This window comes from Sardina pilchardus, chromosome 12 (genome assembly GCF_963854185.1).
Source record: "Sardina pilchardus chromosome 12, fSarPil1.1, whole genome shotgun sequence".
Taxonomy (NCBI): domain Eukaryota; kingdom Metazoa; phylum Chordata; class Actinopteri; order Clupeiformes; family Clupeidae; genus Sardina; species Sardina pilchardus.
This window is the reverse complement of record NC_085005.1, coordinates 6,809,006-6,835,806: the sequence shown is the minus strand read 5'-3', so window position 1 is coordinate 6,835,806 and position 26,801 is coordinate 6,809,006. Positions and strand designations below refer to the sequence as shown.

General features: G+C 41.7%; 4 protein-coding genes across 6 annotated transcripts; 3 read left to right on the top strand and 1 right to left on the bottom strand.

The window, feature by feature from the left end:
- The first annotated feature begins 366 nt into the window (after positions 1–366).
- Positions 367–4,602, top strand: LOC134097755 (uncharacterized). 2 transcript variants are annotated; one of them, XM_062550703.1, is made up of 7 exons: positions 367–708; positions 1,572–1,711; positions 1,811–1,901; positions 1,986–2,255; positions 2,547–2,648; positions 2,905–3,005; positions 3,366–4,602. In XM_062550703.1, the coding sequence occupies exons 1-7, from the start codon at positions 651–653 to the stop codon at positions 3,477–3,479; spliced, it is 876 nt and encodes a 291-aa protein (XP_062406687.1). In that variant the 5' UTR covers positions 367–650; the 3' UTR covers positions 3,480–4,602. The 2 variants fall into 2 exon arrangements, with proteins under 2 accessions (XP_062406687.1, XP_062406686.1); XM_062550702.1 differs by having other exon boundaries at positions 1,572–1,901.
- A 5,201-nt stretch (positions 4,603–9,803) lies between these two features.
- On the top strand, positions 9,804–16,834 carry il20ra (interleukin 20 receptor, alpha). 2 transcript variants are annotated; one of them, XM_062550999.1, is made up of 7 exons: positions 9,804–10,023; positions 10,972–11,086; positions 11,804–12,009; positions 12,492–12,664; positions 14,020–14,161; positions 14,498–14,637; positions 15,281–16,834. In XM_062550999.1, the coding sequence occupies exons 1-7, from the start codon at positions 9,972–9,974 to the stop codon at positions 15,977–15,979; spliced, it is 1,527 nt and encodes a 508-aa protein (XP_062406983.1). In that variant the 5' UTR covers positions 9,804–9,971; the 3' UTR covers positions 15,980–16,834. The 2 variants fall into 2 exon arrangements, with proteins under 2 accessions (XP_062406983.1, XP_062406982.1); XM_062550998.1 differs by having other exon boundaries at positions 9,805–10,023; positions 14,017–14,161.
- Positions 16,835–17,066: 232 nt separating this feature from the next.
- Positions 17,067–21,628, top strand: cfap206 (cilia and flagella associated protein 206). The gene is made up of 12 exons (XM_062550866.1): positions 17,067–17,263; positions 17,357–17,440; positions 17,538–17,628; positions 17,757–17,945; positions 18,039–18,197; positions 18,482–18,696; positions 19,075–19,194; positions 19,622–19,820; positions 20,254–20,394; positions 20,479–20,672; positions 20,990–21,133; positions 21,368–21,628. The coding sequence occupies exons 1-12, from the start codon at positions 17,156–17,158 to the stop codon at positions 21,593–21,595; spliced, it is 1,872 nt and encodes a 623-aa protein (XP_062406850.1). The 5' UTR covers positions 17,067–17,155; the 3' UTR covers positions 21,596–21,628.
- Positions 21,629–22,663: 1,035 nt separating this feature from the next.
- Positions 22,664–24,735, bottom strand: LOC134098546 (tubulin alpha-8 chain-like). Its single transcript, XM_062551618.1, has 5 exons — positions 24,711–24,735; positions 24,530–24,592; positions 24,208–24,427; positions 23,988–24,136; positions 22,664–23,699 (listed from the first exon to the last, which is right to left on the bottom strand). Exons 2-5 carry the CDS (start codon positions 24,530–24,532, stop codon positions 22,722–22,724), a joined length of 1,350 nt encoding a protein of 449 aa, XP_062407602.1. The 5' UTR covers positions 24,533–24,592; positions 24,711–24,735; the 3' UTR covers positions 22,664–22,721.
- Between the last annotated feature and the right edge of the window lie 2,066 nt (positions 24,736–26,801).

The following is a 26,801-nucleotide window of genomic DNA, read 5'->3' as shown; positions in this document are numbered from 1 at the left end:
TTTGAGAATAACTGACTCTCCAAGTACCACCATGACCAGCATGAAAACAGAGTGGTGTAGGCCAATTTAAATATATTTACACTATAGGCTACAGGTTTTTATATTTTTTCATCTTATTCTTACCACTTCTCTTTTCCCACAGTTCTATATGCCTCTCTTTCTCAGCCCAACACACACACACACACACACACACACACACACACACACACACGCACACACATGCATGCATGTGGTGTTTGTGTGTCATTTCCTCAAAATACTTCAAGAGACCACTTGTGTTAGTCTGCGGACTAACTAATTTCAACATTGACACATGCAGTTAGACCTAGAACTTAACTCACACAAATGTTTAGAGGAAGTGTTGACTAAGAAGTTGTGACTACTCTAGGGACACAGGAAAACTGTTTTAGGGATCAGGGCTTACTGTCCTCCTCCCTAGATAGTCAGTAGTGGGCTTGTTAGTTTAATTTCAGTCACTTTCAAACGTAGGTCATCCTGTCAACCTTCTGAACTCATTGTGCTCCTACAAGAGAGTTACGTTTTATACAAATTATGTCAACTGGCTGGGATGACACTGTAGAATTGAGGAAGCTGTGAGCCTCACTTGAATACTGAACTCAGTTCACAAGACAAACTCAAGAGGACCAAACATGACAGCAGTCCGACTTGCTTTAGTGCTGCTTCTCTGCCTCACTCATTCACAACCAGGTGAGACACACAGTTTCTTATTGTATGGTTATTATATAAGTGTTTAAGTAAGGTACAGTATGGTATGCTATGCAGGCATGGAAGGGAGTGATTAAATATTATTTGACTAATAAAACGCAATGTGTGAGGACAGAAATTCTCTTTCACAAGTTAAACTGGGTAACCTATTCCAACGCACCTGTCCCTACATAAGAGGTGTGCAAAAGCGTTCTGTAAACTGAGGACAAAAATTAAAAGGACAATTTAATATGTTAGTTGATTATGAATCTTTGTAATAAAATGTTGAGCAAGTTATAAAGACCACACAGAATAACCTTATGGAGAACAGTGTGTGAATGTAGGGGCGTGTGACCAGGTGTGGTATGGGCATCCAGCAGGTGTATGTACTGTATGGAGTATACTTGGAGTGTGAGTGTTCTATATATGGGTGAATGCGTGTGAGCATATGAATAATTGTGAGCGTGGGTGTGTGTGAATATGAATACTTGTGAGTAACAGAATGTGAATTTCTAGCCTGAGTAAGAAGTAAATTGATAAAAGTTAATATGTCTGTACCGGTATAAGCAATTTCTGTTACATGTATAAAATCAAATAAATAAAATGACACACACACACACACACCTATGCAGTAAAGCATGAATAAGTAAGGGAAGTAGAACCTATGTGTGTATGGGGAGGGGAGATCTGAAAACAGCACTTTAGAAGGGGGAGTCAGTGATGATGAGACACTTGGAAAGGAGCATTGTTATTTCAAGTTGTTGTCTAAGTTATCTCTTTACTTAGACAACACAGACACTTTATAACGAAGTGTCATTCGTTATAAAGTGAGAATCAATCTGTTATTGCATGTGTGTTTTTATCAGGTAAATGTGGAGTCAAACATGTTGTGTATTCAAAGGAAAGAGATGATGTGAAAATACCATGTAACAATGTAGCTGTTGACGACTGCTCTTCAACTACATGGGTCTCTATGATCGCTGGATCCAAAAACACTGCTGAAGAGGTCAGCCGTGGGAAGATCAACTTTAAGGTCACAAACAGAACAGACAGACTGAAGCTAGAGCCTGACTGTTCTCTGAAAATTATTAACGTCACCTCTCAGGATGCGGGAGAGTACCTCTGCCGACAGTACCTGACAGATGATGGAGATCAAAATGGAGTAGATGATCTTGTTTATCTCTCTGTACTGTCAGGTGAGCTTTCTTTACTCAGTGTAGCGTTATGCTACTGTATGAAGTATAAAAGCCTGCAACCTGTAATGCAAATTTCTTTCTTAGTTTCCTCCTCAATTCCAGCATCACAGATGAAGGCTGACACCAATGTGACTTTCTACTGCAAGCTGGCCGCCCATAAGGAAAGCCAGGATGAACATGGTGGCCCAAAGCTAGTGTGGATTGGCTTTGACCAACAACAGGTCAAGAAAGCGAATCCATATGAAATCTCACCGACACGAACACTGACAAAAGAGGACAACAATAGGAAGCTGCAGTGTAAAGTGACATGGAAGGGAGAACTCAAAGCCACTGTGGACTACACCATCAATCTTGGTTAGCACTGATGAAAATCATACTTTTCGTAACCATTCACATGTACAGGATACATCATTGTTGGGAGTAATTTAAAAGCAGGGATTTTTCTATATCATGCTGCACTCGCATATCAAGCTTTTCCATTTTACCGAGATAAAAACACACTTTTTTTTCCAATGATATGCATATTATATGGACCTAAAGGGGCTTTGATCTGTTTTCTAATTTAATAACATTGCGGTTTAAGAAGCATTTTGAAGTCAATCACTCACAAAAAGCTAATATTATTTCTATGTCTGTGCTGCTCAGGTCAAGATGGCTCTCACCCTGTGGGCTTGATAGGTGCTGTGATTGGGACTGTAGCTGTGGCTCTGTGTGCATTTCTACTATTTCTCTGGAGAAGAAAAGCAAGTAAGTAACGATAAGATGTGAATTTTACTGGTGCACAACAGACAAGATTCTTAATTTTATGAAAGTTATGGGTTCTATACAATTTATTTTAAACTTAAATAAACAAAACAACAACAAAACTGTGTACATAAATAGAAAAGACACAGAAGGACAAGGTTTAGGCCTCCATTACAACATGCTCTTTTATTAGAAGGTTTAAAAAGTCATGACATATTCAGATGCTAAAATGTCAACATGATGATTATTATCATTTCAGAGCAAAGGGCAAATATGAGGTTTGAGAATGTGAGCGCAAATGTACCAAAGGAAAAAACTGAAGACAAGAGGAAAACATCAGGACAATCAAAACAGGCTCCGGTAAGTATTGAGAAATGTATGGTTTCCGGCTGCCAACAAATGAAAAGAGTGAAAAAAGTCTGGGCAATTTAGACCTTTACATATTTGTTTGTGTGTAATGATCTGCATGTAAATGTATTCGTCCATAAATACACTGCTGTGTTATTATGTCACAATATTCAGTATCTGTCCAATGTTATCTTGTTTTAGCCCATATTACGCAGACAAAACACAACAGTAGTAGAAAATAAATACATTATTGAAATAACTATCATTAAACCACACGAGCTAATGATCCCTCAGTGTTGCCTCTAATCATGCATATTAAAACAGCATACTGGATTTAATGATGTGTGTCCTGAAGATGTGTTGCACTTACAGGGAGACCAGGGCATCACCTATGCGGAAATTACCATCAAAGCAGACACCAGGAAAAGCTCTGATAAACCCACATTCCAACATGAGACAGAGTATTCCACCATCAAGACTATCTGAACACTCAGATAGTGCAGTTGTGTAAATACATATTTTCCTACAATGTTATTCATGTACAGAATGTCTCAGTGGAATCTTGGTGTATAGTTTCTTTTTTATGTTATTATTTGTGAATGTGTTTGTTGTTGAAGTTCATCTTGTTTTGAAGTCAGGGGTATGCTTATGCTCCGTCCGGCATCTTTTGTCTTGTGTGACATTTGTTGGGCAGCCGTGGCCTACTGGTTAGGGCTTCGAGCTTGTAACCGGAGGGTTGCCGGTTCGATCCCCAACCAGTCCACAGCTGAAGCTGAAGCCACCTAACCTCTCGCTGCGCCGCTGCATGCTGCAAAACAATTGTTATTTGTAAATGTGTTCGTTGTGACTTGGTGTTTGCTGGCGCCTACAACGCTCCATCTAGCGATACCGCGATAATACAGAATAATTACCATGATCATTTTGGTCACTCTAACCGTGGGGTTAGATTTTCATCTAGACTTGTGGGTCTTCTTGGCTGTTACATTTGTGTCTTTAACTGTGTGATGTTACGTAACATGTTACAGTTATATGTTTTACTGATGCTGTTAAGGATGAGTGTGAACCCGAAATGCACTAAGAGGATGAGGGGTCGATTTAGACCTGCTTACAGCCATAACTTTATGACTTTGATTTTTGTTTTCTAAGAACAAAAACTGATATATTTAAATTGCTGAGATCATTGCAATCCTGTTTGAAACAAACAATCTAACTAGGGTCAGTAAGGAGGTATGTGAAGAGACAGATTTGCTACTTTTGCCATCAGATAAAAACCCAATTACTGTATGTAGCAAAATATGTGTGAAGTACATGTAGTGCTTCCATTCAACAGTCTGTTTTTAGTCAGTTTTACAGTCTGTGTCAAGAATTATTGTCAAGGGCATTCATCATTTTACTCTGCTTTTGTACTTATATATCAATTGACGGAGCTCTGTACATGCTTGTGAAAGTAAAAAAAAACCTGAATGTTTCACTGTATTCATTTCCTATAGCATTATATCTTGTAAAAAAAAAATCTAAATTCTAGTCTATGTGTGAAGAGAGGAGAGTGCAAGAGTAAAATGTAGTGTTTTATTATATTTATTTGCTTTATAACTTTCTATAAATATAACCAATCTAAACTCTGCTGTGTGCTTTGTCTGGACATGGAGGGTGTGAAGGGGGGTGCAGATCAGATAACAGGGTGGTGGAGAGCAGCACACTGTCGCTCTGCACACTTGAGGGGCTTTTGGCCACCACAGGCCCCATGCAGTGAGGATCCAGTAGGTGTCAAGCAAAGATCTTAGAGCGCTAAGTAGGATTTCTTCCATGTGGACAGGCAAAACATATATTTTTGAAAATGCTGATGTCACAGTCCTGGCATGGTTACTTGCATCCTCTTACAATAATAACAGTAGCAGCTGTTTACAACAGAAGAGAAATAAGGTCTCAACGGGGGTCACAGACAAAACCAACACAGAGATGGCTCATGAGGAAATAATAAGTGGGGACATAAGCTATAAAAGATCACCATTTACGCCAATGCCTGACTCAGTGGTGGTGATGGTGGCAGATGAAAGAGGATAAAAGGAACTGAAAAGGGAAGCACAATTGTGCAAGATGAGCACCAGTGACACAAGTTCACCAGTGACACTAAAATACTATTTTAGCCATAATCTGATTTTAGCCATGACATGTCTCTGCAGAGTCAAAGAAAATATTTTGAGCAGGAAGAAAAGGTACTGTAGATATGTACACACACACACACACACACACACACACACACACACACACACACACACACATACAGACAGACACACACACTTCTTTAGTGTCTGTCATATTCCAAAATAAAGCCATTTAATCTGAAAACATGTAAGTACATCTAAATATTGGGTGTTAATATTGGTGGTCTCAGCTCTTTGTCTGTAACAGACTAATCTGATGCTTATTGCCATTAAACTGGAAATGTTTGGTAATCCCAAATGAGGTCATTGTAACACAGAGGAAAATATATTACATTTAATTGGTCTTAGATCAGTTCATAAGGAAAGCAACATTCTCTGTCACAATGTTTGTGTTTACAGAGCAAAAACCTCAATAACACACAGCTAATCAGTCAGTTGGTGTGCAGAGGTGTGCAGTGGTGAGTGGATTCTCTCTAACCGTTGGCATGGTTATTTGCATCCTGTTGCTGCAATCCCAACAGTAGCCGCTGAGTTCAACAGAAGAGAAATAAGGAGTGAATGCATGGGAACTTGAAGCCTCAATTTTATCACACTTCTCATGAAATGATGAAATGGGTGCATGACACAAACCCATGTCAGGAGAACAAATGCCCAAGATGTACATACGTTCAGCTTGATCTGCAGTTTTTTTTAAAACAGCTTTTATCATGACATGTTAAGCTTTCTTTATTTTTAGCTGTTGATATCAATCATTATGCCAAAGAAAGAACACCTTCCATGTGAACTAGTGATCATGTGCTTCACATCTTGTCTTCTACTCTATTTGTTCGTCACTTAAGATAAGAGAAGCTAAGATAAGATAAACTCATTGCAGGGCTGTAGTCAAGACCACCTTTGTCGAGTCCAAGACAAGTCCAAGACCAGGACCGGTCGAGACCAAGTCAAGACCGAGTCCAAAGAGGTTCAAGTCCAAGACAGACCGAGTCCAAAAGACTCGAGTCCGAGTCAAGACCGAGTCCAGGACAGAAAAAAATAACTTGCATGCATGACAGTATAAAGACAATAATTTTGGGTTATTATTAATTTTGCTGATCTAAATACCCACCCAGGATTTGTAAGTATAACCATTTCCCTTAATAACACATAATCTAATTTAAAGAAAACAGAATGATATAAGCTGATACCTTAGTTACAACTGATACAAACACCAATCCACTACTATTACCACTGCTAGGTACTAGTACTGAGCATTTGAGCAACTAAATTACAATAGCTTCACTCCAGACAAAGACAAGAATGACCAGTATTACAGAGTGTACTCCTACTTCCCTTGAATATTATAACATAAGAAAGATGCCTGGACTCGGTCAAGACCAAGAACCATATTTGGCAAGACCAGTGGCCGAGACCGAGACAAGTCCAAGTCAGATACCAGCGAGTCCGAGACAAGTCCGAGACCATAAAAAACCGGACTCGAGTCCGGACTCGAGTCCGAGTCCGGACTCGAGTACTACAGCCCTGACTCATTGTCCCTCTAAAGGGGAAATTATTGGGCTGCAAATTGCATTCTCTGTGAACAACAATCACATACATACAGGAAGACCCTGATACAGGAAGAAAATAACCCATAACATTTGTGAGAAGGCATAAATAGATTGTGTTTCCTTCCTTTCCTGCAGAAGTAGCCTGAACACACTGTGACATATAGGCCTACTGAACAGTGGCATCATCTGCAGGTCAGAGTAGAAACAGCAGGTGCTCTGCTAACCTGACAGCAAGACGAAGCAACAAGAAGACAGGGGAACCAAGGCAGATCGCCAATCATTTAAATAATTCAATTAATCAATCAATCAGTCAATCAATCAATCAATCACCTTACATTTCAGAGAGCTGGGTCAGATTAGGTGAGATCGTGTCAGATTTGCAGATGGTTGTTGATGTTATCGTTGTTGTTCGCTTCTGTCTAAGACTTACATCTACTTTCACTTCAGACACAAAACACTTTCTAAAAGAAGCGTATAGAGAAAGTATGTGAGAATTCCTGTACATATGATATTTTGATACTCAGAATTGGGAATGAGATGTGTGTTGATGGAGTGCTTTTTCAAAACGATAGTTATGAAATTGTATCCACTCGGCCATGTCAACGGCCATTGATGACTATAGGCAAGGTGGTGCAGAGTCAGCAGAGTTGTTCCTGTCAGGGAAATGTGATGTCATAACTAACCCACACACATTTCCAGTTGGCCTTGGGTATTAGCATGTCTGGTGAAAATGAATCATCAAAATCATGGGCTGCGTTTCCCAGATTTCTGCTAAGAATTTCTTAGGAGCCTTCTTAGAACGTTCTTAGAGGGCTCCTAAGAAGTTCTTAGCACTTTAGAGCTTCTTTACGAATCTGGCAAACGCGGCCCTCATAACAACAGTAAACCCCTGTGCTCTGAATGCATTCCTCTGCCTTTAGTCTAGGCCTAAGGTGAGCTTTCCTCAGGATGTCTAGACCTCTGTCCAGACATAGGTAGTGTCCTTCTTTTTGGCGGTTTGTCAGCTGGGCCCATTGCAAAAGCTATATGATTTACAGTGTGCCACAGCCAAGTTAAACATGGTTGAATTTCAGCCATAGAAAAAATGTAAACATGAGTCACAAGAGAGTAGCCTATACATCCCTGCCCCACACACACTCACACTCACACGGAAGAGGCCTATAAAGAGAACTTGGGGGGTGTCCTCATTTTGGTCAATTTGCCCTCATTTTTGCCCTCATAACTAGTCCTTTTTAGTCTGGTGGATGGTCATCAGTGCATTTCTGCACAGAACCACTTGAGACAAGTGGAATCCGGGTAATAGGCTACTTTATTTTAAGGGGTCTTGGTTTCAGTGTATAAAATGAAGAGCAGTGTAACAACCTATGTAACAATATGTAATATAACATTCTTATGTTGTCCATACATAGTCTATTTTTGTATTGATCATTACATGTACAATAAGAAATTCTGTTACAATACTTTGCCAAAGTGACCTCTCTCTTTGGGGAAGGAGAAAATGGTTATGAGGTGACGTTTGGGACTGGCACCCATATTTTTAGGAAAGTCAGCACACACCTGGGTTTTTTCGAGGTGCTGGTCGCGGGATAAATGTAGATGAACAGAAGAGACCGCACGCTCTTATCCAATACCAATTTTTATTAGACGACCTTTCGGCCTAAAGCCTTTGTCAACTCTTGGCACCCTTACATGGATTACATCCAACTAGTCATGTGACTTCTTTTATGTGAAATGCCAGAGTTACTGTACTTCCTGTTGCAGTAATTATAGTTGATGATGGTGTTTGCCATGTTTTATTTATTTATTTTTTTAAATTTTTTTTCCTTTTATTCCTTTTAATCCAGAGTAAGAAGGATGTAGGAATGAAAATGACCAAAGTGTACTTTGTGTTCAAATATCCGGTGTAAACAAAGCTGCGGAGTCTCATGACAATCAGACAAATCAGATTAAAAAAAAGAAATTAAACATTTTTGAGAAAGAAAATGGTAAAAAAAAAATCAGTCCAGGAGCACAACAGGGGGGATAGGATCAACTTTCAAACGTTTTTCTAATGTTAATGATCAGTCGATGTTCCCCACACCAAAGATCCTCTGAACTGTCTTTCAGCTTGTAAATGCATGGTATATGCAGCCAAGGAATGTTTTTACATTGTGCGCATTCAAATGTAGGTGAATTTAACATAAGGATGATAGCATACAATTATGTGAAAGACTATGGGCTAAAATCTGAATTATTTAATAGTCTGGGCATATCACTGTAATCATTGTAATTCTGAGATACAGTAATTTACGCAAAGAAATAAGTGTTATTATAGGCTATTATTAAATATGTGTATATCTTGCTGAGCATTGTTTACTGTGCACAAATGTGTATGTGTGACTGAATGTGTAAATAAGTCTGTATTTGGTGCATCCACTGGTGTAGGCCTATTCTCTGTCTCTCAACTACTCAAAACAACCATTTGGAGAGTAGGCCACACACACACACACACACACACACACCTGCACGCACGCACGCACGCACGCACGCGCACACACACACACACACACACACACACACACACACACACACACACACACACACACACACACACACACACACACACACACACAATGTACTAAGCATCCATTACTCTTTCTTTGTCACAAAATATTCAAAACCGTTCTCCTGTATTTGTGTGCGAATTCAATATGGGTCAAGTCTGAATCATCTGAAGCACTGGAAGAATGTTGTCTGTGTCAACTCAGAATGCCAACAGGCCGGTATATCCTCGGCTGGTGTCATAAGAGGAAGTGTAGCCTAGGCTTTATGTCTTGGGAATTATTTGGGCTGTGCTGCTTTGATTCGTTTCATTTTCAGATAAAGAATTGTTTGGGGGGGGGGGGGGGGGGGGGGGGGGGGGGGGGGCATTCTTGCCAAAGCATGTTTCGTCACTGATAAAACATTCAATGTTTCAATTAAACTCAATATCTTAGCTTAAGTGCGAAACTGAACAAATCCAAATGTGTTAGGCTAACCTTCTGCTTTAAAATTAAAATGAAGGTAAACGGAAGACGGGCGGGTTTCCACCTGACGCCTTCTCAAGATAAGATACTCCGCCCTACGCTGTCATTCAAGTCCTACGACTGGAGTTGACACTCACCTGCCAGGAAGACACGATGGTGCAGTGTGCTCACCAAACCTGTCTACGAAGAAAGATTTCGAAGGAATTCATTTTCTTTTTAAATGATTAATTGACTTCTGTTATATCACGATGTAGAAGATCCAAAATGTGGAACATGTTTTTATTTGCGGTCACTCTCCTGGCGTTACACAGGACAGGTAAGTCGCTGAGGTCTTTGGTCATGTTGTCATTGAACGTGAAGTTAAAATCAGTTATAGCCTCAACAATATATAGCCTATACTAGCCTATAGCCTATATATAGGCCTATAATGTCGGTTCTAGGATAAACGGAGAGATGGACGCTGTTGTTGGTTTTCACAGTGGATAGCCTTTTTCACTCGAGTCCAGTGTCTGTAGCCGTGTGTTAATTATTGACGCACTGGCTTGTATTGTGGATTTCACTGCAATGAGAGCGTCTTCTGTGTGAGCGTGTTATCTACCGAATTGATTAGTAGGCTAGCTTACACGGTCAAAGCGACAGTCAACATGTTAAATTAATCGATCTAAGGCTTAAATGTCATTAGGCCTATTTTAATAGGCTACTGAATAAAATTAGGCTATGCAAATGAATCTGAAAATGTTCATTAGCCTACATTCATTGTCACGTGATTCCTTTAGTATTGTAAAACACTTTCTTTTTTCCCCAATGGTGTCATCTGAAATGTTTTCAGTCATGTGAGTCAAACCTTTACATCTGACATTTCAAACAGTTTGGTCTCAAAGAAACTAGAAACACAGGAAGTCGCAGGATTTGTAATGTGGTTACAAACGTGATTTGAGTGCTTTCAAAACTCTTCATCTGAGGCACCCATAGACAGTAAAAGGAGGCACCTGTTGCTCGCAAAACACTTCCTGTTTGTTTCTGTCCCATGTTTAGAGGTAATAGGCCTATAACATAATGGAACCTAAAAGCCATAGCGTAGCAAAACTGTTTTTCAAAACAACGTTTTTCAAAGCAACTCCAACTCGTCTGTCAGCAGTTTGTTTTGCAACCTGGCAATGGTTAATAACTGAATTAGGATGAAAGTAATACAATTTCTCTCTCTTCCCCCCCCCCCCCCCCCCCCCCCCCCCTCTCTCTCTGTCTTTATCTCTCTCGATCACAGATTCCATTGACATTGATCCACCAGAAAGAGTTCGTTTCAACTCCATCAACCTGCAGAATGTTGTGGTGTGGAGTCCTGGTATGGAGGGGACCAACTACTCAGTGGAGTATGCAATGTGAGAAAACAGGGGACCTTCCCCAAACTCTTCCCTTCTCTCCCCTCCCCTGACCTGACACCACCGCAGCAACCACACACACTGTAGCTGCACACTGCAACATGCAACATGCAACACTTCATTCAGAATGTGTGTTTGGGGTTACAGACACTTCCTTTATCATAGTTTTTTTTTGTTCTACAAAAAAGTCTATGATTGAGTCTATAAGGAGTTTAGAGTAGTTTATCCTCTAGATGTCCTCTCAAAATGAGCAGCTCAAGTAGCCTGGAAAATCCAGACTCTGGTAATCTTTCAGATGGAGGATCTGAAAGATTGCGCTGACTAATTCCGGACTTCGATGCATCCAATGTTTACTGACTTTGAACGTTGCAGCGCTGTCGTCATCAGTTTAGCTCGCCTCTGGCCCACCTATATCAGACACCGATGTGATTGGTTTCCCCCTATGCCTGGGGTAAAAGTAATGTGCATCATTGATCACTGCCAGAATATCTTGGAGACACTATTCAAATTGTGCTCTTGCGAGAACTCTGGATTTACAGGGTACAGCTCAAGTAAGCCAACACAAAAAATAGCCAATTTAAGTAAAGATATATTGGCTAATTAAAAAAAAAAAAAAACAGCATGTGTAATAGATGAAATTAAAAGTAACAGTTTAAGAGCATACAGTAATAACAGAATAATTAGAAATGATAATCCACCCACCCTCCTCCTTTATAGTTATGGTGATGAAGATAAGACGAAACAGGGCCAGGTTCTATGGAGGCCAGTGGAACATTGCACATCGATCCTCCTGAACTCCTGTGACTTGTCCGACCAGACCTATAAGCTTGACGAGACTTACTACGCCAGAGTGAGGGCAATGAGAGGCTCTGCGGTCACCTCAAACTGGATAGTGACTCAGAGGTTTGAACCTCGGATGGACAGTAAGTGCCGTCATTTCCCAACTATTAGCCGCAGGTTATCTATTGATTTTGCAAAATTTCTTCAGCTATGAGGTTAATACACGGGGGCAGTACATATGGTATTCATATGGCTTTGTTTCTTTTAACTTGCATAAAACACTGTGCTGAAGCTCATAGTGTGGCTAATACACAGGAAGTTACTGTAGGCCTCTTCATTTGGATTCGAGTTAAAGGAGAATTCCGACGATTTTTCACATTGAGCTCTGTTTCTCGTGTTTACGAGCACTGTCGTTATGAAAATAATCAGTTCTACCTAGCTTCCAAGTGTTTGCCCCTATGTATGCCCCCAGAGTGTAGGCTACTTCTCATCCCAACACCGGTGACTTTGAGAAACAGAGATCTACTGTATGTGATAATGGATAATGATGTTCAAGCTATAGGCTGAGATGAAATAGTAGCTTAAAATGTCATTTATTTGATTGTTTCTTTATTTGTGTGTACAGCGGCCCTGGGTCCACCTCAATTCAATATGCACATCAGCGGAAATTCCCTTGATATTCATTTGAGGGGTCCAATGCGGTGGAAGAACAAAAAAATGAACAAAGAGCGTCCTATGAAGAATGTATATGAGATATGGTACAACATCTCTGTCTATGACAACACAAGCAGACACTCGGTAGGTGTGACATTATTATTATTATTGTTATATGATGACAAACAACAGGACTTGGTTTTCCCCCCTCTCACACGCCATTTTATCAAAGTCTAGTTTGGTAAAACACTGCAAAAAGGGATGTGTTAAAATGACACATCTTTCAGTGTGTTCAGGGACTACACATTTTGTGTCCATTTCAACATAGCAATTGTGTGGCTGGCTGGGTGAAAAACAGAGTTCAACTATCCCAAATAACCAAACAAAATGTGTATCTGCAAAAAGGAGTACCTTTTGTTTGTTTGATTGATTCTTTTTCTTGCTGCACAAAATTAACACAAAATTGTGTAGTCCCTGAACTCATAATGTGTCATTTTGGCACATCCCTTTTTGCAGTTAACACAACATTTCATTAAAACGTTGCGTTGTAGATCCAGCATGTGTTGGCTGTTGCCAAGAGCACATAAAGGGACTTTACTACTGTAACTGTCATAAAGTTCTTGATACCTTGATACCAACATGTATTTGCCCAGGACTTTTAAAGAAGAACAAAGTTGAATGCTATAAAAAAAACTATAAACCTTCTCATCATAGCCTGGGTGTTCCCATGCTGCCTTGCGTGCAATTTCATTGCTAAGGCAGTCTGGAAACTACCGCCCTAATTTTTGCCTGAGATAGGGGACCAATCACAGAACAGGGGGGGAAAGCAAAACGATGATGAGCTATGCACAGACACATTTGATAGACATCCGTGGCGCCCAATGAACGGATCTGGGCATTTTTTTCAAATACGAGAAAATTAACATTTGGTTGCCAGACCACATCTCATTTGAGCAAGTAGTAGGCTAAACCATAGCTATTTTAAAGCCCAGATTTTCAGAAACCAGTGCCCTTGCTGTGCTTGTGTAGTATTTGAATGGTGTCGCATATCCAATTTAACCTTACAGTCTGAGTGAGTGAGTGAACAAATTAAATATCCCCATGTGTTGGTTTTATAGTTTGTTGACTTTGGAACCGCACGGCAATAATGATTAGGTCAAGGAGGAAATAAGTTCATGCAACTAAGATACGCTCAAGAAGCGCTCAAGCCTTGTCGGTGCTCACAGTTCAGGACCACAGGATCAGAAACGCTGGCTGGGCTACTTCAAATAGACTAACCCAGAGATGACCGGAGCACTCAGATTACGTAATAACTTTTTTTATTGTGGTGCACCAAAGACTGACGTTTCGACGCACTGAGGAAAACAGTTCAAAACAGTTCAAGCAAACCCTGTGAAGTAGTGTGAGGTATATGAATACTGTAGCCTAACACTGTCATTCTATACAGCACTTTCCGATACTTAGAAATGTGTCGCATACACCTCTATTTGTTCCAGAAGCAGATTTTTACTAAGAACCAGTCCTACAGACTTGACTCGCTGGAATATGATACTATGTACTGCGTGTCTGCTGGGACCTATTCACAGAACATTCCTCTTGAATCCCACACAAGTGAATGGAAGTGTGAGAAAACACCAACAGGTGAGACAGTTCTGGGAAAAAAAACGCCCTGTCATTCAACACCATCCATTCACTGTAAAGAATGTGTTTTAACAGGAAGTAATGGACATAGGAAAAGATAAGATGACTTATCAGGATCTCTTATCGCGAGATTTGTATCCATACAATTCAAGGTTTAGTTTTGGTTTTGGTTTAGTGTTAGTTTACTATATATGTGAAATATATTAAATATTCAATCTCAGTGGTTTTACTTAAGTGAATACACAAAGTGAGGTAGGACTGAGTGTGTGTGACTTGACATCTTGAACTTGACTTTAACACCTGTCTCTAAAAAACTCTCATCTCTTATGATTTTAGATCCTTTCAAGAAGCATATGTTGATGGTGATTCTAGCTGGTCTTCTACCCTCAGCAGTGTCTTTGTTTGCCCTGATATTGTCCATCTGTCTTGTGTACCATTACGTATTTGGAAACAAGCAGAAGCAACCAGATTGTACGGTAAGACTAAAACAGCATCACTGACATGAGAAATTATCTCGTTGTTGAGTCACCTGATGGTGCGCTCAGTGGGTTCGGCTGTAGCCTACACCTGCAGGCCCAACCAACCCGCATTGTTATTTCCGCTAGACTGACTAGACTGGTCTTGCGTCTCTTGCCATTCATTGAGTGTTTGCTCAAAAAATTGCTCAAACATTGCTCAAAACGTTAGCTTAATCTCTTTTAGAGTGAGGACAAAGAACACACGATAAGACAAGACTTTATTTAATCCCACACTGGGGAAATTACACATTATAGCCATGGAAGATGGATCCAGCGATAATAATAATTAATAGCAGAAATATTAAACAATACAAAATGTAAAATTAAATTGTTGAAAAGAACAGAATAGTGCACACAGAGGCCAAATACTAGTTATCTCAAATACAGAGATGTCAGTGATCCTTTCAATGGACATGCCATGAATGCTGTAAATATAGCCTCAGATGAAGCAGCAGATAAAGAAATTATTTAATTGTTTAGTAACAATGCTGATAAAACTGTGAACTGACTACATGAGTGTTTGTCAAGTGTCAATTGTGTGTATCGATTATTCGTTCAGTCATAATGTTCTGATTATGACCATTTTTCCTTGGTCTTCCAGAGCATATCGCCCGAGGAGAAAACTTTTGTACCTCCCGTGGCAGTTATCGATGTCCTCAACATCCACAAACCCAGCCTGCAGTCCCTGGAGGAGGAGATTGTGAAGCTCCTTCCTAGCCAGTTGCCTGTTTTCAAGACTCCTCCACCACCAGCACCGCAACAACCCAGCGATGAGTCCCAACCGCCCAGCTATACAGCCCAGCGAGTGGACAGAGCACCACCGGAGTACGACGACGACGACGACGAGATGCCTCCGGACTACGGATTTGTCAGCCACTCACCTCCAGAGGAATCAACGGGACGAGGCTTTGACCCCCTCGCGCCGCCACAGCCCCCAATGCCTCCTGTCACCGGACATAACAGTTACATGACGCAGACTATCAGCAGGCCGGGGCAGTCAACATATCAGAGCAACACCGATGAGGTTGAGAACGAGGATGGGGAAGAGGAAGAGGATGCAAATGGTCCGACGTTAGTTGACTGGAACCCCAGCACTGGGGTCCTGCATATCCCAGAGCTAAACTCCATGCCATTGCTGGGGGCCAGACGAGCGGTAAAGCAGGAAGAAGTCATGACGGTGCCCAGGAGCATCTTCTCCGGCCTGGTGATGAGACAGTCATCACGTGAGAGCTGTGAGTCTGTGGATGGCCTCTCTAAAATGGAGACTATTTGGCAGCTTCAAGTCCAAATGGAAGAATAACTCATGTAAGCCGTTTCAGTCTGTTCCTAGAGGGTTTTACCGTTGCAAACGTTCAAAATCAGATACTTTGAAACGAAAATGAAAATGAAACTTTTATTGTTTGCTTGTTTGTTTGTCCCCAAGTTACCATAAGCTCAAACCTTTGGTGTTTTCTGTGTCACCGGAAATACCTTAGGAATGCACCTGTTTGTTTATGCATTCGAAAGGCGAAGATACATGGGCCAACTTTTTGTGCAACCGCACAACCAGCTCCATGTGATCTGATTGGATGATCATGAAAATTGGCCTACTGATGATTACATTCTTTGTCCGTGAACATTGCCCTGCAACATTGCTCAAGTTGCAAGTTTCCTTGGGTATAAGAGTAACTCAGCTCTAAGCGCACTGACTGCTAGAGTTGCCAAACTCAATGCACAAAATGATGTATCTGTGTAGACAGCATAGCAGAGGTGGTGATCAGATTGAACCTTTATCATTTGCCTATATACTGTATTTTTTGTCTTATTGGAAGGTATGATGATGTAATATAATATATCCTTGATTACTGATGATTCAACCCTTTCTGGTAATATCCTAAACACTATGATAGCCTATTTTATACAATGCAGTTGATAAATATGAATACTTTTCTTCAGCCTATCACAAAGACTAGGCCTATTGTGAAGTTGTGAAATGAAGCCTGCCTGTAGGCCTATATGTGCCAAATAAGTGTTTCCTCTTAAAAATGAAGTAGCCAACTGATTGAAGTGAGTTTCACCCTTTGAACAGCTGCAATCATATTGTCCTAGATCTAAGCCTACTCTGATTGTAAATACATATGGCTGTATATGGTAAATAAATACTAGGTTTATACTACTGTGTGCCTTTGAACATTTCTACTGGACTCGCACAATATGCAACCCACAGTGCAGCTGAAACTGTGGACCTGTCCAATGACCGTTTCCCAAATGAAAAAAATGTATGTTGTCTGTCAGCAATTGCTAGACATGATCTCCCCCTGGTGGAGACAGCTTTGGTGAGCGTGTGGGCTTACAAGTTTAAAGTTACTATGGCAACTTGGTTGTTTACATTGAAGTACCCAGCCAGCTAAAAGGTGGATTTTTTTTTAGCTAATGTTAGTAAATCTGTTTTCTTGTAAATAGACACGCGGGTGTAAGTTTCCGTGGACTACAGACCATGGCTCGTGCTCAAGCGGAGAGTGTTATAAGACGTATTATTCGAGAAATTATGCAAGAATGTTCAACTAAAGGACAGACAGTTTCCGAAACCTTAGTTGCCTTTATGGTAAGTGATCTACTGTAAGTGATAGCCTAGTGCTACATTATTGCCATGTGTTTCCGCGTAAGATTACGTGATGTGACTCCTTGCTTTTCGAAGGTGAAGGCCATTGTTTTAGATCCAAGGAATCATTTTAATGTTGATCGCACCCTAACCAAGCAGGATGTACAAAGACTTATTGAGGTAAGCTAACGTTAAGCTATGTCGAACATGATGTGCCATGCTACAATTAATCTACAATCATTATTTAGAGTTTAGGCCTGTATTATGTCCTCTGTAGCTGTGCGTGGACAAGCTTATGGACAAGAGAAGTCCTGCTCTCGACACCATCAAAATGCAAGTCTACTTTGACATGAATTACACATCTCGGCGTAAGTAGCGTACAGCCAAATGTGTAATGTAATGTAATGTAGCCTACAGCCTCGGGGGTAGCCTACATAACATGTCAACGCAGCCTGTGATTTTGTAAGTTATGAATTGTTGGTCGTGGTGGCTTTAGGTGAGTTCCTGGAAGAGCACCACAGAGTCCTTCTGTCACGGCTCGCCTCGGTAGGCCGCGAGATCACTGACAGTCGATTGAAGAATCGGGACGACTTGGAGGGCCTCTACCGGAAAATAGTCAGTTATGTGCTGCTGCGCTCTGGTCTGGAGTCACCAACGGACATCAACACGGTCCGGGAAGCCACGGGTGAGGCAGTTATTTCCACAAACCTCCGCGGACAGGCAGTGTTGCCGCAGGCTGCAATCTGAATAAAAAATATTTATGCCTACTTTTTTCCAGCTGCTTTGCAGAGTGTCTTCCCTCAGTCGGAGCTAGCGACCTTCATGTCTCTCACCAAAGCAGACAAGGAGCAGCAACTGAGCGAGCTTACCATGATAGTAACAGGGATTCGCCTCTTCAACAAGGACTGTAGAAAGGGAGGAGAGGGCATTGAAGACTGTAAGAGCTCTGAAAAGATACAAATTGAATGTATTGATATTTAACCCTTCTATTATCTCCTCAGTATCTCTTGTTAACTCTCCTTTGTAGTCACCCACATCCCATAATTGTGGAGATCTAGAATCAGTGTAAAAAGTGATAGCTGTTTTGTTGTGTTGCTTTTCAGCAAAATATAAAAAATGCTAAAATAAAGTTGCATATTTCATTCTATACTGTTATTTATTTGTCTGGTACTTTACCTGGTGTATTTTACCAAATCTATCAACTTGTTATTATGAATATAGTGCCCTCCATTTTAAACGAAGCCATACCTGCCACCACCATCGACATTGAGAAGGAGCTCAGGGAATCCCAGAGCTTGGCCTGGCAATACACTGCCCTTCTGGAGAGGCTTACTGACCCCAAGGCTGGGCCAGTCCACTGCCCTGTCAGGGCAGATCTGCTGCTGCAGGCCCTGTACAATGTGCGGCAACATGAGACTTTCCTCAAAATCATCCTGGTAAGTAGAGGCACCGTACAAGTCTTGTGACACGTGATCACAAGGCTAGATCTAAGCAAGTTATTACTGTATGACATGTTTATTTTCTCTGTATTGTAAGTGTGTTTTAAAAATTCAAGTCACAAACGTGAAGTAAAAGCTACTTATAAAGTTAAATAATTCTCCAATACACCAATTTGCCATCTCTGTGCTTAAATACTCTATACCTTACTATTAGTTAAAAAGCTGATTTAAGTGAATATCTGATATGTTTGAATTTTAGGTGCATTTAAAGTGGGTCTTTGTAATGTACAATAGTGTTGCATAGTAACTGGTATGCTTTTAAAGATGACTTATGTGAACTTTGTGAGGGATATCATCTCTATGTCTTCCCTTCAGGCTGATGCCATCCTCTGTGCCAAGCAAGTGGAGGCCCTGCAAACTGACCTGATGACCCGCTTGAGTCTGCTGAAAGCCACAGTGCACGCCAAGACGGCCGTGCCCACCGCACAGGTTTTTGTGAGTGTCTCCATAGTGGGGAGGACTGTTAGCGCTGTGGATAAGAAGCTAGAAAGGTTGTGGGTTCAGTTGCTGGCTGCCATCATTGTGTCCATGAGCAAGGCACTAAACAGGGTCAGATAGATCGATAGATAGATAGATAGATAGATACATGTAGATAGATACAGTACTTTATTCATCCCCAAGGGGAAATTACAGTGTTTCATACAAACATACTTAAATACTGTACATACATAGATTATTTAAAATGTTATTCCCCATCTCTCTGCTCAGATGGTTGTTTGTCAATATCCTCTTGCACAATGATACGATGCATGGAAACGATCTTCAGGTCAGCAGTCGTGATTGGTGTCACAGCCGCAGGGCCTGATGATCCACCTGTGTCCACCTTCGCTCACCTTCATCTTCCTCTTCCTCTCTCCGCCAGCCTCATTTCACCACACTGTCCAGGCTCTGGGCCAGCTTCCAGGACGAGATGCTCCTCCTCAGCATCCTCAACAACATGGTGGTCAGCCTGAGGCCCTTCCTGAGCGCCCAGTCCCACCTGCTGCCAGAGGGCCAGCTGGAGGCCCTTCTGGACGGCGAGGACGTCAAGAGCGACGACAGCAGACTGCGGGAGAGCGCAGGTGGGGTGTGTCCACCGGTACTATGCAGCACAGTAAAGCCTCTGAGATCACCATGGCAAATCCCAGAACTGCAGCATGTTGGCACAGGAGATTAAGTGGCTTTCTGCCTGTTAGCCCTGATATCAGGTCTCGTTAGCTGTTATTTGATAGGTGCTTTAAGAATGTGTAACTGAAGCGTGGGATTTGTTTGAGCGCTACTATAGAAACATTGGCTCGTGTGAAAGCGCTCACTCTTAACGGCTCGTGCACGGATTATCTCTGTAACACTTAAAGTGCATTCAGTTTTGTTTCCCTGTTCACCTGTACAGCTAGGTGCTGTAAGAATTTGTAAGTGAAGTGTGGGACTTGTTTGAGCGTTACCATAGAAACATTGTTTACTCTTTTCAGCACTTATTCTTAACAAGCTCCTTATTGTTGTCTGCACTTCCCACAGAGGACAAGATCAACCCAGCGGAGTACAAAGCACAGGACTGGTTCTTCCACGAGACCACGGCTAACTTTGACCAACTGCCCTTGCAATACAAGGCCATCTGTGGTTACACACTGGTGAAAAAAGATGGACTTGTAGTTCCAGGTATATTTTAAAGATACCGTAGACATTTGGATCATGTTCAACTTAAACTTGTGTTTCTTAGTGCCTTTTCTCTCCTATCCACAGCGAATCCCCAGATAGGGGTGCTGAAACACAAGGAGAAATACTATGCCTTTTCCTCCAAGGAGGCAGCGTGTAGCTTTGCTTCCAAACCAGATGAGTACATTGAGGGCATCATAGAAATAGCCAAGAAGTGTCCAGAGCTAATTCAGCTCCTGGAGCTCCATCAGCAGTTTGCGTGTGTCACCCCATACTCACAGGTGGGACTCAAAGCCGGGCTGTTGATAGGCATTTCATTATGAAAATGATTTTGTATACCCAGCAATTGCATAATGCCCATAGACATGCTGTTCCAGAAGTTGCAAGGCTGGTTTTTCCGCTCATAGACGCTAGAGGGAAGCCACTATTCAACCCGGAAAAAGTCATATAATCATTCTAATGAGTCCGAAGCTGTTAAGTTAAGGTGGCATGGGTTCCCTATAAAGATGTGTGTCCCACACCAAACAATTCAGTCACTCACTGTGGCATTACAAAGAGCATAATAATAAGTGCTTGATAGTCCATTCTAACCCCACAGATGCAGTCAGGCCAGAGACTGCTGGTGAAACCTATTTCCAAATGTGACAGCAGCACTCAGACAGACACCCACTTGGTGGAGACAAACCTCGTTAAGTCCTATGAGTGGAATGAATGGGAGCTCCGGAGGAAAGCCATACAGCTGGTTAGTAGATCTGGAGTACTTACTGTATGTACATTATATACTTCATGTATATAACATTTATTAAAGAAATATGGATTTTTGGAATGTCAACAGGGATCAATGAATTTAGAAAATCATTTTAGGAATCTGACTTGGAAATCAATTTGAATGTAGAGATTCTAAGCTACAAATTTTGTAAAGTTTTAATAATAATAAAAAAAAGCAAATGTATAAATAGTGTTATGGTTGTTACAGGCTAACCTACGGAGCAAAGTCACACACTCAGTGCAAACCAACCTGAGTCACATGCGGAGGGACAACGTGACGCAGACGTACCAACCAAAAGATGTTGGATGCCAGACGAAAAAAGATGCCGAGACCAACGTCCCCAAACCAAAGGTCTACCTGGCTGGGTTACGGGGTGGAAAGCCAGGACCAACAATTATGACCAAAACAGTATTGACCAGATCAGTTGATGAGTAGCTCTATTCCAAATAAATTTTACTTAAGCAAGCAGTAGGATTAATTATTAAAATGACTAATTAAAATGGAAAACCATTACTGTAGGAGTTACCGCTTCTATGGGGGATAGCTTTGCATATGAAATAAAGGTGATCCACCCTCAGAGCCAGGGTGTAACCATACCCTACTCAGCCAGTGATACCAGATGCCACATAATTTAGTCTGTTGTTGACACTCTACACACGTACAGTCTCAACCCAAGCAGGAGGCACCAGGGAAGTGGTATAGCTAGAAAGACCAGAATGATGGCATTTGCCAATTGAGTTCAGCACGTTATGAATCGCTGGGGGAAAGTGTTTCCGCTTAAATTAAAGTTAAAAGTTCTGTAGTCAGTCATTTAGTCACTTGCAGCTGAAGCATTTTAAGCATAGATTAAGTAATGAAACCATTGTAAAAACACAAATCATGTGAACTTGAGTACGTGGATAACCTATATGTGAATAAAAATAACTAAATCTTCCAAAATAATCTATGAAAGTTACAGTACCTTGCACAATCTACGCTAAAGCACATTTGTAAAAGTCTCAGTAAATATTTTAATAACTGGTCATTTGAAGGAGAGAGACCCATGGTCACTTGCCACCTTTTGGACTCTGGGTCAGAAACTACCAAAATAAGCTCACATTAGGTCTTTAAGCCAACCACACAGCTGTTTTTTGCAAAGGCAAGTGCAATTGGCCATTAGCCTACTACCAACAACAGCATACAGACTAGATGTTTTAACAGCTGCTAGTTGAACTTCTGACCCAGTTCTCGAAGTGAAGCCCTCAAGACTTTTACAAATACAGACACATGCAAGACTTTCCAAAGTAAGCTTTTATTACAACATATTTATTAGTTAGACCCATACAAAAAAAAAAAAAAAAACACTTCAGTACCCTTCTTCCTTCTCTTCATTATCCTCAGCTCTGATATGCCCAAAGAATGTAGCCTACTGTTGTAGCTGCACAAAGGTCACTCATGCTTGATTTCGCAATATAGGGGTTTCTGCATTACTTCAGGAGGATAAAGATTCAGACAAGCCATACATTTGCAATACAAACATTTATTAGTTAAATTGACGCACAAATACATAACCTTATACACTTTAGTACTCTTCTTCCTCCTCTTCATCATCCTCAGCTGAGTCTGCCCCAACTTCCTCATAGTCCTTCTCCAGGGCAGCCACATCTTCTCTGGCCTCGCTGAACTCCCCCTCTTCCATGCCCTCACCCACATACCAGTGCACAAAGGCCCTCTTGGCGTACATCAGGTCAAACTTATGGTCCAGGCGAGCCCAGGCCTCGGCGATGGCAGTGGTGTTGCTCAGCATACACACAGCCCTCTGCACCTTGGCCAAGTCACCACCTGGCACAACCGTTGGCGGCTGGTAGTTGATGCCCACCTTGAAGCCGGTGGGGCACCAGTCCACAAACTGGATGCTTCGGCGGGCTTTGATGGCAGCGATGGCGCCGTTGACGTCTTTGGGGACCACATCTCCGCGGTACAGCACACAGCAGGCCATGTACTTACCACGCCTTGGGTCACACTTCACCATCTGATTAGATGGCTCAAAGCAAGCATTTGTGATCTCCGGCACAGAGAGCTGCTCGTGGTAAGCCTTTTCCGCAGAGATTATTGGAGAGTAGGTGACCAGGGGGAAGTGAATGCGAGGGTAGGGAACAAGGTTGGTCTGGAACTCCGTGAGATCCACATTCAGAGCCCCATCAAAGCGTAGAGATGCAGTTATCGACGAGACAATCTGGGCGACAAGACGATTCAGATTGGTGTAGGAGGGACGCTCAACGTCAAGATTGCGCTTACAAATATCAAAAATGGCTTCGTTGTCCACCATGAAGGCGCAGTCAGAGTGCTCTAGAGTGGTGTGGGTGGTCAGGATGGAGTTGTAGGGCTCCACTACAGCAGTAGACACCTGGGGAGCAGGGTAGACCGAGAACTCCAGCTTGGACTTCTTGCCGTAGTCCACAGACAGACGCTCCATCAGCAGGGAGGTGAAGCCAGAGCCAGTGCCTCCTCCGAAGCTGTGGAAGATGAGGAATCCCTGAAGACCTGAGCACTGATCAGTCTGAAACAAAACACAAATTCACTGGTCACATACTGCACCATAAATTGGTAATGCAATAACCCCCCTAGAGATAATGTAAACAAAGGTTTTCTGCAACACAATTGACAGCAATCACACACACCCCTCGTTATGATTCTCAAACAAACCTACCCCGTAGACATCATGAATAGGCCTAAACTGAAGGACCAACTCTAAAAGTGGTCTGAGAATCACCAAAAACATGTACACTGAAGAAACTAAACCAATCTCTGAAAAGTTGAGCAAGGAACAGTTGATCTGGTCACCTACCATTTTACGAATTCTGTCTAGGACCGGATCCACAATTTCCTTTCCAATGGTGTAGTGACCACGAGCGTAGTTGTTGGCTGCATCTTCTTTACCACTAATCAACTGCTCCGGATGGTAAAGCTGACGATAGGACCCATTACGGATCTCATCTGTCAGGAAATGTCAAGTTAGCCTTTCACAAACCCACATTTTAATATAGCATTTACAAGACATTGCTCACCTATAACTGATGGCTCCAAGTCAACAAATATTGACCTAGGAACATATTTTCCAGGACCAGTCTCACTGAAAAATGTGCCAAAGGAGGAGTCCAGTAGAGTTTTGCCATTATCAGCAGCAGTTCCATCTGGGCAGATACCATGTTCCAAGCAGTACAGTTCCCAACAAGAGTTTCCAATCTGCACACCAGCTTGGCCAACATGGACAGAAATGCACTCCCTCTGTAAAATGATCAAGAAAATGTATGAAAACCCCCAATAATGAGATATACCTGGCCAATCATTGAAGTCAAACAGTAAGCCTTGTGAGTAAGAGGCACTCACCATTATTGAAACAATAATGTAAAAAATCTGTCCAAACGGCAGGCTCCTCCAAACACACCTTCACTAAATAATCAATTAATACTTCCATTAAGCTTCTCTTACTAAGAAAATCTCGATAAAGAATCTAAAGAAATATTAATAATAAAAAAAGACATTTGTTCAACCTCTAATGACGACTTACCCGTAACATGAACAAACATGAACTCCCATTTCTGGGTCTGTGTGTTATATAGTGATGGTTGGGAAGAAGGCGGGACTTCCAATTAGCACCTTTTGTCTAATGTCTGATTGGCTGATTAGTTTGTGTTTTTTTCACTCACATTATTAGTAATATTAGGCTACATCAGATACTAAAGAAGAAGAAGAAGAAGAAGAAGAAGGCTACATCAGAGCAGTATAAAACAGAGTGGCGACACTCTGGCAACGCTTTCTCCAGGCTATGTCCGCGTTATGGGACTTTTGGAACTATTATTAATAGCCAATCTCTTGGTCAGTAGTAAATGAGTTAATTGCTTACAAACTCCAGCATCCAGAAGTACATCCCACCCTCCTGCGATTCAGCCATTCGGCGTAGTTTTTTTAAAAACTTTTGATCGTGTGGTGGCAACATCAAAGAGTGTCGCAACTCTCTCTTTCTATGGCTCTGGGCTACATACCATACCATGCACGGGATACAGGTCCTTAAGCTAGATTTGTCGGTTTGTTCTGACTTAAACTCTTTACACAATACAACACAGACCACCTTTTCATTGTTTTACTTCAGTTTACAATGCTGAAAATAGTATTTTGTGTTGAAAGCATTCTCACTTAAATAATTACATAAAGACATGAGACAAATGCAGAAATCAAGAATATGCTTATCAGTATTATCAGACCATTGCTGGAGCAAATGCACATAATCAAACGTGCACACAAACACACACATCTACAATTTCAGCAATAAAAAAAGAAAAAAAAACCCTACCAAATCACTTTATCAAATAAATCATTATCTTCTAGAGCTGCAATATAGATAGTAAAAATAAGCGTTTGTGGTTCAGATGCTGTGTTCAGCAGCTACAGCAAACACAGGTGAAAAATGCATGCTGAGTACAGCAGCTGCAGCCAATAAAGGTGAAAAGAGCATTGAGTTCAGACCAGGGGGTCAGGATTTGACTGATTAGCTTCGCCGATTAGCAAGGCACTTCCTCGTCGCCATTTTCCAGAAATACAAAGGGTGCCTCTCATGTAAAGTTTATACGTCCTCCCTCGCTCCTCGGGCCTCGATCCTCACTGATCTACATAAAGAAAGATAGACGAAGGGATAGACTATCGTTGTTGCCGCCCCATCATTCTTTATGTAGATCAGTGAGGATCGAGGCCCGAGGAGCGAGGGAGGACGTATAAACTTTACATGAGAGGCACCTTTAATGTCCGGTGCCGTTTCTCCTCATGCTGATTGGTGGCTGTTCCACTCTCAGCTCATGCACGAGCTTAGTGTGGGCACGAGCTCTCCTTCTGTACCTTACGTCAATGAGTAACCTGGCACTTAATTGGCTTAGTAAAACGGCACCGGATACAAGCCCCTTGAAAGTGAAGAATTATCCAGCAGGACGACACTCCCCCTGGGAAAACATTGGATCATTTCCTGGGTGTGATTATTACGGAGCCAGATATCCCTAATGGTAGAGAATCAGAGCATTTGGCTGGGGAGCACTCCTTTTGAAATTAAGGGAAGAGTTAGGTTGTCCTCTTCATAAGGCATATTTAGGAAACAAAACCTTAATTGGTCTTTTTATCTATCCTCCCTTCCTTCCTCGGTCCTCGTTCCCACTGATCTTGATAAAGAATGGTGGGGCGGCAACAATGGGATAGTCTATCCAGTATTAGTTATAGATCAGTGGGAACGAGCCTGGAGGTCCGAGCATCGAGGAGAGAAGTTAAGAAGGGGCCCTTGAGTCTAGAGTACTTGAGTCTCTTAACCTAATACCAGACAGCATGAGACGATAGTTGTTGAGATCCACTTACAGTCTGCCCCTCAGATCCTCCAAGAAAATGTCTCCAGTGAGGAGTTGGTGACCAAGATCAGAATTTCCTTGGCTGTCTTTGAGTCAATTCTGTACAGCCACGGCTACCATCATGTCCCAGAGTGGGATCCAGTGGACACAGCTGAGCACGGTCATCGAACATAAAAAAAAAAAATCCCTGAACTGTCATCACCACCTGCACACAGTGAGAAAGTAGCTCCAGGATTTCATGTTGTTTTCACTGCTTAATCCTGTACTATCCACTC

Bases quoted from the DNA above. Each gene is read 5' to 3' on its own strand.
- LOC134097755 (XM_062550702.1), top strand. From the start codon at position 651: ATGACAGCAGTCCGACTTGCTTTAGTGCTGCTTCTCTGCCTCACTCAT. The intron at 1,902-1,985 runs GTGAGCTTTCTT...TTTCTTTCTTAG, and splicing joins TTATCTCTCTGTACTGTCAG to TTTCCTCCTCAATTCCAGCA. The intron at 3,006-3,365 runs GTAAGTATTGAG...TTGCACTTACAG, and splicing joins GACAATCAAAACAGGCTCCG to GGAGACCAGGGCATCACCTA.
- cfap206 (XM_062550866.1), top strand. From the start codon at position 17,156: ATGGCTCGTGCTCAAGCGGAGAGTGTTATAAGACGTATTATTCGAGAA. The intron at 17,629-17,756 runs GTAAGTAGCGTA...TGGTGGCTTTAG, and splicing joins CATGAATTACACATCTCGGC to GTGAGTTCCTGGAAGAGCAC. The intron at 20,395-20,478 runs GTATATTTTAAA...TCCTATCCACAG, and splicing joins AGATGGACTTGTAGTTCCAG to CGAATCCCCAGATAGGGGTG.
- LOC134098546 (XM_062551618.1), bottom strand. The intron at 24,137-24,207 runs GTGAGCAATGTC...ATTTCCTGACAG, and splicing joins CTTGGAGCCATCAGTTATAG to ATGAGATCCGTAATGGGTCC. The intron at 23,700-23,987 runs GTAGGTGACCAG...GTTTTGTTTCAG, and splicing joins TAGACAGAATTCGTAAAATG to ACTGATCAGTGCTCAGGTCT.
- il20ra (XM_062550998.1), top strand. From the start codon at position 9,972: ATGTGGAACATGTTTTTATTTGCGGTCACTCTCCTGGCGTTACACAGG. The intron at 10,024-10,971 runs GTAAGTCGCTGA...TCTCGATCACAG, and splicing joins CCTGGCGTTACACAGGACAG to ATTCCATTGACATTGATCCA. The intron at 12,010-12,491 runs GTAAGTGCCGTC...TTGTGTGTACAG, and splicing joins GTTTGAACCTCGGATGGACA to CGGCCCTGGGTCCACCTCAA.